Source organism: Saccopteryx bilineata, chromosome 5 (assembly GCF_036850765.1).
Source record: "Saccopteryx bilineata isolate mSacBil1 chromosome 5, mSacBil1_pri_phased_curated, whole genome shotgun sequence".
Lineage (NCBI taxonomy): Eukaryota > Metazoa > Chordata > Mammalia > Chiroptera > Emballonuridae > Saccopteryx > Saccopteryx bilineata.
Genome location: NC_089494.1, coordinates 211680837 through 211692891, shown reverse-complemented (window position 1 = coordinate 211692891; position 12055 = coordinate 211680837). Strand labels below are relative to the sequence as shown.

At 39.0% G+C, this 12055-nt stretch overlaps 1 protein-coding gene across 5 annotated transcripts in view; it reads left to right on the top strand.

Moving 5' to 3' along the window:
• SLC4A4 (solute carrier family 4 member 4) overlaps positions 1 to 12055 on the top strand; it is a 432895-nt gene that overhangs the window by 334381 nt on the left and 86459 nt on the right. For all 5 annotated transcript variants that reach the window (XM_066280764.1, XM_066280763.1, XM_066280767.1 and 2 more), the window contains exon 12: positions 2208 to 2382. In XM_066280764.1, coding sequence (XP_066136861.1) covers positions 2208 to 2382 — 175 coding nt within the window. The remainder of the gene's footprint in view (positions 1 to 2207; positions 2383 to 12055) is intronic.

Here is a 12055-nt window from a genome sequence, read left to right as displayed (position 1 = left end):
TCTGACTTTGTAGTGGTGGAGACAAACGGTGAGCAAATAAAGGAATGTGGTGATGGTTTTATGGGGAAAAACAAAGGAGAAGTATGGAGTTTGCAATGGGAGAAAGCTGTTTTAGATCGGATGGCCAGGGGCCGCCTTAAAGAGAATTGCAACATTTGAGCAAAGTCCTGAAGGCAGAGGTGGGAGACAGACCATTGTGATGTGGGGCTGGGAGAGGAGACAGGAGAGCGCCTGGTATGTGCTGGGTTGGCATGTGGCCAGTGTGCCTGGCCCGGAGTGAGTAAGGGGGTCTTAGAGAGGAAAACAGAGATGTGGGTGGGTACGTATGGCAGAAAGAATGAATAATGCTCCAGTCTTCCCCTCTTGGCTTTCATGATTCCATCTCTTCCCTGTACATTTACTCAGAAGTGGGTAACATCACAGAAGTGAGTAACTCACAGGTCATGATTACCCCAGCCTGCAGTAGGGAAGTCAGGTTTCCCAGGTTGCTTTGGCCAAATCTCTTTTCATGACAATTCTTCCTCCTCTACTGTGTGGCTCTCCATTTCATTTTGGGTTGAGTAAAATTTAATAGGATACTCATTTTATGAAAACATGTCTGTTTTTTTTGTTGTTGTTGTTGTTGGGTTTGTGGGGTTTTTTTTTGGTGAAAGGAGGGAAGATAGTGAGACAGACTCCTGCATGTGCCCCAACCGGAATCTACCCGCAACCCCGTCTGGGGCCCATGGTCAAGTACTGAGCTATTTTTAGCACTGGAGGCTGATGCACTCGGACCAACTGAACTATCCTCAGCACCTGGGGCTGCACTTGAGCCAATTGAGCCACTAGGTGTAGAAGGGTAAGAGGGACACAAGGGAGAGAGAGAGCAGGGAGAAGCAGATGGTTGCTTCTGCTGTGTCCCCTGACTGGGAATTGAACCTGGAATATTCATACATCTGGCTGATGCTCTATCTACTGAGCCACCAGCCAGGGCCAAAAGTATGTCTTTTTAAAATCACTGCACTGACATTTTATTGTTCTATATTTCACCTTTTCTAAATGTATTGAGTGTCTGCAGGATGCTGGGTACAACTCTGGGCCAGTGAGCACCAGACGAATAGACAGTTCTTTTTTTTTTTTTTTTTTTTTAGAGATTATTGATTTTACAGAGAGAAAGGGGGAGAGTGAGAAGTATCACTCATAGTTGCTCCACTTATTTGTTCATTGATTGCTTGTTGTATGTGCCTTGACGGGGCAAGCCCAGGGTTTCAAATCTGTGACCTCAGCCTTCTAGGTTAATGCCTTAGCCACTGCGCCACCACAGGCCAGGCTGAATAGACCATTCTTATCAAGTGCAATAGCCATAGTTGAAATTTGAACTATGACTAAAGGTCAAGACATCAGAGAGTTGTTGAATTTTGAGGGAGGGCATTGTAGGCAGAAGAACCATCAAGAGGAGGCCAGGATGTGAGGCTTAGCTGGGAGGTTGAGTGGACTGATGACAAATCAGCTGACCTGCTAACATTTGCAGTGGGGCTCAGTTTGAAAGCTCTCCTACCACATACCTGCATGACATGATATTCTCCCTTAGTTTCTTCAGGTCTGCACCCCCATTTCACCTGCTCAGGAGGCCTGTTCTGGTCACTATCATATTTCAACCACTGCTATTCAACACTTACTAATCCTCTTCCCCACCTTGATTTTTAGCACCATGCATTTTACTTAATTTGTCTTCTCCACACAGAAAGTAAACTTCATGAGGGTGGATATTTTTTCCCCCTGTATTGTTCACTGTTGTATCTCCAGCACCCACATTAGTGCTGGACATAGCACAGATGCCCAATAACATTTGTGGGATGATGAATGAATGGATGAATGAGGCTAGAAAGGAGGCTGTGACAAGATTATAAAGGTCCCTGTATGATCTGCTCACATGGTTGGATGTTTTTCTTCATACAGTGAGAAATTTTATTTATCTAGACAATTAATTCCCTCTCATCTAAAGACCAACTGTCTGATCTTCAAAGAATATGGCACCTAATTTGGTGACAGAGAGAGAAGGAAATGTATTCTCTACAGTCTTCTGCTTTTATCTCAAGTGGTAAAACAGTCCCATGTTCATTCAAGCACTTTAAATACAGACTCTTTGTGGTTTAATAAGTTATCTCTTGGTCCATTTATTGGTAATTTATTTTACATTGTCACATGTCTGTTTTTTCCCTGCCCAGATTCTGTGGTGGGCTGATTAAGGACATAAAGAGGAAAGCACCTTTTTTTGCCAGTGACTTTTATGATGCTTTAAATATTCAGGCTCTGTCAGCAATTCTTTTCATTTATCTGGCAACTGTAACCAATGCTATCACTTTTGGAGGACTGCTTGGGGATGCCACCGACAACATGCAGGTGAGTTTGGTCTGGGGGAAGATGCAAATAGTACAGCCCAGATTGCCTGCCTCACCCCTGCTGCTCAGTTATAAGCAGATGGCCTTTCGGTTACTCAGCGTGATTTTTTTTTTTCTGGATGATACGTTTTACTTTGCTTCTGGCCTGCTGTTATATTTCCAACATATCAGTAATTATAAAAATAGCTTGATGAAATCTGGCTTGAGTCACAAATGGAGAAAAGAAGGGAAGGAAATGATATACAGTTCTATTTGGGCAAAAGCATATCAAATGCTGTAGTTCTGTGCAGGGCACAAGGTTTAGTTCTCCTGCTACCTTGCATGTATGGACTATATTGTTGACCTTGAAGATCACGTTCTTTTCAGGAATACACGATTACCTGCATTTTACACATGAGCCAACAGAATCATCAACTGAGTGATTTATTCAAGGGTGGCTTTGCTTCTCTGTCAGTAGAAGTCAGCTTTAAGAAGTACAGGACAAGAGTTGTTCCTCCTGTTCCTGAATCTACTTCTTGTAAGCTGTAAGAACTCTGGGCTAACTTATTTTGTAGGAGCCAGAACTTACTGGTTACTTTGCCTTCCTTTTGTGTCGGTAATACCTGACATTTTAGTGACAGAAAAGATACCTTTGATTCCCTCAATCAGAAAAAGAAGTACAGAACTACTTTTAGTTGATCCAGTCATTAAGAAAAAAAATGCACTGTGCTAGGTATTGAGCACAGAGTAGTGAGTGAAGGTGATGATCGTATGTAGAGAAGTGGATTCAAGCCCCCTTCAAACGCTGCCCCTCTCTTTTCTTCTCTGTACTGTTTAACCTCTGTGGTATTCCTCAGTGCTGCCGGCCAGCTTAATTTTTTAAAAAAATACAGCTGATTCCCAATGATTACTTTTCTTCCACTTCTGTTTTTCCCCCTAGGCACATTTATGTTTTAGACATCTGCTGACACACAAAAATAGGATGGGGACTAGGTACGTGGCTCCAAGTAAAAAGGGAGAAACTCTTTTCAACAGTTGTATTTAGTTTCTTAGGAGCACTTTTTACCTTTTATCTCTTATCCAGTATGGCATAAAATATCATCTCAAAACTTAGAGGCTTGAAACAACCCTTTTATTTCTTTGGGTGGTTGATGGACTCAGCTGGGTGGTTCTCTCTTTGGTCCTCACGCACTGGTGAGCTGGCAGCTGTGGTTGGGGTCACCAGAAGGCTTCTTGACTCACATGTGGTGCCCAGGCTGGGCGGTGTGTGAGAGCTGGGGCCTGAGGACCCTCCTGTGATTTTTCCACCTGTGACTTTCCCACATGGCTCGCCTGGACCCCTCCCAGCGGGGACCTGGGGACTCCTGAGAGCCGTGCTCTGTGGGGAGTGGCGGTTGCCACTCAGCCTGCTTATTCTCATCGGAGGGTACTCAGTATGCCTTCATTTTCAGATTTTCAACAAAAGGTTGAAATTTCCTATTTTTATGTGAGATCTGGTGATTTTTAAAATATTGGCAACTCATTGACATTCTTAAATTAACACTGGGTTGGCCAGAGAGCACGTCCCCTGCAGCCTGGGGACGAGAAGCCAGGCGTGGCAGGACGTGGGTGACACAGACGAAGGTGTTTCCCCCCGTTTTTCCTTTCATAAGAGAGAAATGAAAAAAGGTTGCATGATAACAGTGATGTCAGTAATAGAATTTTTATAAAATCAGACTGTAAATAAAATGCATTTTTTGTACCAAAAAAAAAAAATCAGACTGTATTTGAGTGGAGTACACTCTTCCTCCAAACGAGAGCATAAGGATAACGGAAACAGTTCCTTCCAGAGAACCAGAGGAAGAAAGGCACGGAGAAGCCCCCGGGGCCAGCATGAAGTGGGTAGGCAGCTGTCTGTTAGGAGAAGAAAAGAGCTGGGATGTTGAGAGAGTAGCAACTCTCTTGTCTTTCAGAATACAGAGACTTTCTATGCAGTTTTAAAAGATTTTCTTTTTCAATTATAGTTTACATTCAATATTATTTTGTATTATTTTCAGATGTATAGCATAGTAGTTGGGAAAGAATGTACTTTACCAAGTGTTCCCCAAGTATTTCTAGTACCCACCTGGCACCATCCTTAGTTATTACAATGGGATTGACTGTATTCCCTATGCTGTGCATGCTGTCGCTATTTTGTGATGACCAGTCTGTACTTCCTAAAGCCGTTCGTATTCACCCAGTCTCACAACTCCCTCCCACCTGGTAGCCATGCTCTCTCTATCTATGAGTCTGTTTCTCTTTTGTTTGTTAATTTTTGTACAGATATTTTTTTCAAAACTTTTATTTTCATGGATGTTCTTCTCATGGAAATAGAGGCATTATAATACCTCCTGTGTGTTGTTTATTGCCTTTAAAAAACTGAATTGAACTTCTTAGCTTTGGAACACTTCATCTGAGATGAGACGTTTGTTAAAGTCTATTGTGGATCCCTCTTAGGTGAATTAATTTCTATATGAGTGAGTTTTTATGAAAGTAAAGGATTCTGTTATGTACCATTAACATGGGTGTTATTCTTTTCTGTGGTAAATTACACAGGAAGGGCCTTGCTGGTGGAATAAGTTGTTTTCTGGGTTTTAAAAACTTTATGGACAAACATAAATGCTTTCCATGGTCAGGATGTTAAGTCATTTACTAAAATGACCATTCGCTGGGTATTACTTGTGGGAGTTGACTTAATTCAAAGTATCCACCTCAAACCTATGAGGATATTTGCCAGACATAGTTTGGTTATTTCATTAATACATTTTTGTAACAACATTGATACTTTCACTAAAACTGTGAGTTTATTATTTTAAGTTTCAATTTCTTTTGGGTGAAATAATGCTGTTAGTAAGTGAGTGCCCAGATCTAAGTCCTGGGTTTATAAATCTAAAATAATCTGTATAGACAGAAATTAACCAGTACATGCACACATATACCCAACTCAATGGTTATATAGTAATTTTTCATAGCCTAGTGTTTTAACATGAAACGTTTACCTACAGTCATCATATTAGGTTTCCTTGCAATGGTAGATGACTGCATGTATATATACATCACACACACATATATGTTATATCGATTTTTAAGGACCCGGGCGTAGGTGACTGGACATACTGCAGAGCATCTCCGCCCTGAGAGGGTGTGTACTTCAACAGACAGAGGACTAGATGCTCTGGCAGTGGAGGAAGTCTTCTTGTCTTGGCATCAGGACAACAAAGTGTTTTGTGGATTTGGTGCTAAGGCCCAGGTCATTTCACAAGTCTATGGCAGAGGCTGATTCATTCCTTTGAAAATATTTATTTACTGTCTGCTGTGTGCCAGACACTATTTTAAGTGCTGGAGATACAGATAAGTGACCAAAATAGATAAGAAGACGATCCTGACAGCATTTACAGTGTAGGCTGTCGATAAGGCTATCTCGTTCTGTGCCCCCAAGAGATAGCTATCGTGGTGTGTAGTGGGCTTATTCGGGGGTGAGGGCCTCTGGCCCTGTTTGGCACACTAAGCATAGATCGGGACTAAGCAGAAAAGCGCTGGCACAGCCTGAAATAATCTTCAGTTATATCACATGCCTTCACAATGCAGCAGTGGGTTCCTCTCAAAAGCACAGCAGTGCAAATGAGTCAACTGAGAACACTGTCCTTGCTCTTAAAGGCAGACACTCAGAGATGGTTTACAGAGGGCCTTTATATTTTCAGGCTCCAAATAGACAGGGGTGCTGGGTAGAAACATGTTGTGAAAACACAGATGAGTCACTGCATTGCTGTTGTTTAAGCAAACTCTTCTGCCAGCTTCTGTGCAGGAGGTCTTGCCTACTCAAAGACAGGAATTTACATTTAAGCATTTATTTTAGAGCTCACACACACACACACATACACACATCACATTGTATATAATAATGTATATATTGAATAATTACATATAAGTTTATAAGCTATATATATAGTTAATATTCCCTTATATTTGTGTGTACACGCACACATTTAATTAGAAGCTGATCTGGGGAGCCATATGGATCATTTCCCATGCACCTGTGTTAAAAATAAAACAGTTGAAACCAGGATGGCTCCCAGCATAATCAGTTTTAATGGCCGCAGGGATGACTGTACAATTGCGCCATCCCGGCATTTTGACCATGAGAGGACACTGAGCCTTCCATAGTGATGTTCTCAGCTTTTTTGTTTAGTATGGGCAAAGTTTAGCTTGGGCTTCTGGAGTTCCTGACTGAACCATTTCGTCAAAAGTTGACTTTACATTCATCACGGATCTAGTACTGGCTTGATAAGAATATAACTTTTCTGAGATCCAGAAATTATTCTGACGCTTTTATTAAATTTTTAAATTTATTTATTTATTTATTTTTTTAAAGAGACAGAGAGAGAGTCAGAGAGAGGAATAGACAGGGACAGACAGACAGGAATGGAGAGATGAGAAGCATCAATAATTAGTTTTTCGTTGCGCATTGCAACACCTTAATTGTTCATTGATTGCCTTCTCATACATGCCTTGACCGCGGGCCTTCAGCAGACTGAGTAACCCCTTGCTCAAGCCAGTGACCTTGGGCTTAAGCTAGTGAGCTTTTGCTCAAACCAGATAAGCCCTCACTCAAGCTGGTGACCTCGGGGTCTCAAACCTGGGTCTTCCGCATCCCAGTCCGACGCTCTATCCACTGCGCCACCGCCCGGTCAGGCCTGACACTTTTATTATTATACACCTATTACTCTTACTCTCCTCTTTAGGAAGTTCCACAGTCATAACAGTCTGGTTGGTCCCCTTGGCATACTGTAATGTAAACAAGGGCTTTTCAGCTTCACCATCCTAAAAACATGTCCTTTCCGCAACTAAATTCTGTCAGCATGCACGTCAGTTCACTGTGTAGTATTTATATTCTTGGTTGCCAAGCAGACATACTGTTCTATTCATTTAGATACTTCTAATTAAATTGTTAAATGTCTATTTAACAAATATTTATGGATCGCTTAGTCTACGGGCAAGAGACTGATATAGAGAACATTTTTTGATACTTCATGGCAAGTGTTTGGGTTATTTAAAAGTTGAGTGAAGAAAGTCATTTTAGTTTTTTTCCCAAGAGTAAATATAATCCTATTTTCACAACCTTATAGTAAAAAATACAGTAAGATTTTTAGAATTCTCTGAATTTTGTGATATTTATGGAGCCTAACAGAACACATTTTAAGGGAACTTGTCTCATCATAAAGAACATTTATAGCTGGCGTCTCCAAATTTGAGGCTTTATTTTAATACACTGTCATGCTGAGAATATTTAATCAATTGGCTGAAGTTGGAAATATATAATTTCTTACTCATAAGTGATATTCCTCTATGAGATAAATATTTCTTTATGAAGCTTATCATATGCAGTTTATAACAGCAAGATTAAAGCAAGTTGATAATTGCTTCACTATAGTTAGGGCTGTTTAGTAATTTTAGCTTACCTAAATGTTGCAAGTTGGTACCAAAATTTATTTCTTCCTTGAAGTAGGAATATGAGTTGACATGTTTCTCTGCCTGAACTAGTCTTCCAGACACATATTTACAATTTTAAAAAGTCAGGTGGGGATAATCTGTTGGAGTGGTACAACTGGGTAGTTTTGCTAAGCAAAAGTAAATGTCTACGTTTCCAGACAAAGTCAGGGCTCTGCATTGTCCACTGCCTTCAAGGCAGGCTGGCTATTTCTTCTCTTGGGTGGGATTCCACCCAGAATAATGTGCTTCACTTCGGGTACAGCTTCTGAGTTAAACCTGTTGGATTGAAGGTCAGTAATTGGTGACCAGATTTTATTTTACTTACCAGAACTTTGTTTGGTTATTATTATTCAATATTATTTTTTTTATTTGAAAGACCTTTGTCAACTGTTTTCTTGGTGATCAGAAACTGATAGTGATTTAGGTTGTTTGGGGATCCCAAATGTTGAAAATTCCTAAAATTATTTTGTGTTTGGCTTGAGATGATTTTTGAATAGCTTTATGTTTATAAGATATAATTAGGCATTGTAGAAAAGTAAAGCAACACAATAAAATGACATGGAATGTAATTTTACTCTTAAACTCATCATCACCCAGCAATAAGCATTATTAACCTTTTCAGGAACATTTTGCAATGCATGTGTAAACAGATTGATGTATAGGATTTTATATGAATGAGGTTATAAACATGCTGTTTCAAAGCATGACTAGTATTTAAAGGAAGACTTTTCACTTCAGTATGGATCTTGAGAATCATTTTTAATGACAACATCTATTTGTACACATGATACTTGTACTTTAATTTACTTAGTAAATCCCGTTACTGGACTTTTAGCTTTCCCCAATTTTCTCATCTATAAACAAAGCTTTGACCAATTCATACTTCTACCCACTTGTCTACACCCTTGCAAAAAACAGGATTTTGTCCCATATTTTCATTTTTGTTATTCTGAAGATTGAAAAAGACAGCTCATTCTTATTTAATTCAAATTTATTTGATTTTTTAGTGAGGGTAAATAGCCTTGTTTTTTTTGTTGTTGTTGTTGTTTGCTCTGTATTCTTATTTAAATTTGTTTGTATTCTTAATGTATTTTCCTTTTAGGCATTTGGTATTTTTTCACTGACTTGTAAGAATTCTTGTGGAATAAGGATATTTTCCTTGTGCTTTTCAGAAACATCACAAATATATTTTCCTAGATTCACCTTGTTGTTTAACCTTATATATGATTTCTTTTGCTGTATAGATTCTAATTTTTATGTAGTCAAAATCTTCAGTCTTTTGTAGTTTCCTATTTTCATGATATATTTAGAGAGGTTTCCCTACCCCAAGATTAGAAAAATATTTACCCACATAGCTTACTTCTCTTATGTTTTCATTTGCATTTTTTTGTCCATCTGGAATTGATTTTTGTGTAAGGCTATACTGGCATTTGATGTTTGGGCACTTCAGATGATCTAGATACGTATTCCCAGCTCTTCAAACAAAACAATATTGTAGAGCCTCCTTCTCCTGCCAGTCCGTCCTGTCAGACTCGGAGTTGAAGCTCTTTGGTAAAGGTTTTGGCTCTACTTTTCTTTAAGCAGGGAGCTCATTTGTCTTTCAAGTCTTCCGCTTTGTTCAGTTCCCACTGGGCAGTGTAACCAGAAATCCTGTTTATGACGACAAAGCACTTTCAAGCAGAGTAGCTGGCAATAAGAGTTTGGCAGCTGTGATCTTCCAGGACGGAAATCACTGATTTATAAGCTGTAGCTACACAGGTGAAGTAAAAAATGAGGGTTAGAAATCCAGTCTTTTTCCCCATTGCAAATGAATGGTCTGTGTAACTGAGCCTTAACTATACTAACCAGTCGATCATATTTTGAAAGAGCAGGGAATGTTCCTTGAATGAGACTCAAACTGGGGCCACATGAGAATCACCTGGGAATCTCTGAAAAAATACTGATATTCCCTAGGCCTGATCTTCAGAGATTCTGATTAATTTTTTAAGGTAGAGGTAAAGAACCAATACTCTCTTTTTTCTTAAAACAAACAAAAAAACCTTCCCAGTGAATTCTTATGTGACTCAAGTTTGATTAGATACTCACTTCATTTCCCCACTCATTTTCGATCATACGGCTTGATTTACGCTGGGAGCCTGACATCAAAGCTCTGCAGGTAACCCGGAGCTCAGGACCTCTTTCCAGCGGCGATGTTTAAATTGGCTAAATTTCAGAATCAAAGACTTATTAGAGAAATTTAATTTTAATAATTCTACATCCTACACAGTGTGTGTAAATTACCAGCAACAAAGGCCAGATTTTCTCTTTTTGGTTAGAAACTTTAGTGTTTTTCTGTTTGTTTGGTTTTCTTTTTTAAACTTGAAGTATAACAATAATGTTGGTGAATGCTGTATCATTTTCTGCCACCAAAATGTTTTATTTTCCAAGTAGTTCTTGGTTGAAAGTTGTCAAAGAAATAGGAAATCTTTGTATTGTTTTGAGGGGGGGGGAGTTTTGCCATTTTTCTCTTTGCTATTGCTGTTCCATAATCACAGGGTTGTGATTATTATTCTGAATAATCAATTTCTTAATAAAAAGAGATAAAACAACAATAGTTATATGAAGATACTGAACTGCAATCAAGTCAAAGTTGACAGCATAAATTAAAATTTTAAAATTTTTAATGCTAGTCCTACCAATCATAGTTGGATATTTTTTCCTCTGTAATCTCGGTCCTATAGTCTGAGTTCTTTTATGCGTGATTTTTAAAAATTTACTTTGGGACTTGTGCATTCTCGGCTGTTTTGTGAAACAAGGGCCATCTCTGATTTAAATTCATACTCTGATGTAAGCAGAGAAGTAGTCAAAACTTGTATTGGATGTGGATTTTGACTTCATTGCTGTAAAGTAAAATGATTTCGTTTCATTATATTTGGTTCCATGTGTTTAGTAACACAGGAAATAAAAAGAGGCAACTCTCCAAGGCGGTGATGTTGCTCTGAAAGGCGTCTGCTGTTTTAGAATTTGCGCTGGGGAATACTGAAAATCTAAAGAGGCCTTTTCCTCTTTTCTCTGAGGACTAATCTTGATCTTTTCATGTCACTCCTTTTTACTTTCTCCATCTTCCTCTGGTAAAGAGGCAGGCTGGGAAGAAGGGGATGAGAAGCAGGAAAGGAAAGGGAACCAACATTTTGCTGTATTTCTGCTTCATCCTTAGCTCCTTATATATTCTTGTCATATTTAGTCCCAGTGATTGTCCTGTAACATAGTCCTTGACGTTCCAGATGAGAGAATTAGGAGTTAGTCTGGTGATTGGGGAACTGAGATTTAAAGTCAGATATTCCTGACTCCAAGACATACTGTTTGTCATGAGCCACATGGAAATGACCTTGGAAATGATCTATTTCAACTTCATTTTATATCTAAATAAATACATTATGTATAGGTTACTCTTCTTCAAAAAATGTATTATCTATCAGAGACTGTGCGAAGCACTTTGCATACATTATCTAATCTAACACATACACTAGGGCAGAGAGAGATTAAGTAACTGGTGTAAAGTCATTGCATGAATGGTATAGACTAGATGTGAATTTGAGATTTCCTAACTCCAGAGTCCATTGTTATACTATCTCAGCTCAGCGTTTTTCTCTGACATGAAAAAACTAAGTGTGACAAAGATTAATGACATCCCCAAGATCATTAGCTCTTGGTGGCAGAATGAAGTCTAAACACCAGAATTGCTGACTGCCAGTTACTTGTTCTTTCTACTATTCTACTATGGGCGACATCTGCTCAAAGATGGAATAAAATAAAAGCCTAACTGAATGGAACTGGAGCTCTCTCTGTGACACGTGCTTCTTCTGCTGCATCGGGCTCAGACATCTGCATGCTGGGAAGAAGGTGTAGAAGTGTCTTTATGAGTTATAGCTACTAAAAATATAAACATCCACACATTTTCCCTTTTTTAAAATATATTGCTAAACCCTGAATACAATGTTTCAGAGAAGGGATTTCTGATAGTTCACTTATAAATCACTTTAAATTCTAGGTACAGTTAAACTAAGGTTATTCATTGCATGAGACTACTTTCTAAAATTTCTGTTTTGTCCAGGGTAACATGTCAAAATATGGTGAAAATAGTTCTTTTCTCAGAAATGCTGGAAGCATCTCTAAGTTCAAGCAAATTTCTTTTCAGGGCAGTGTAT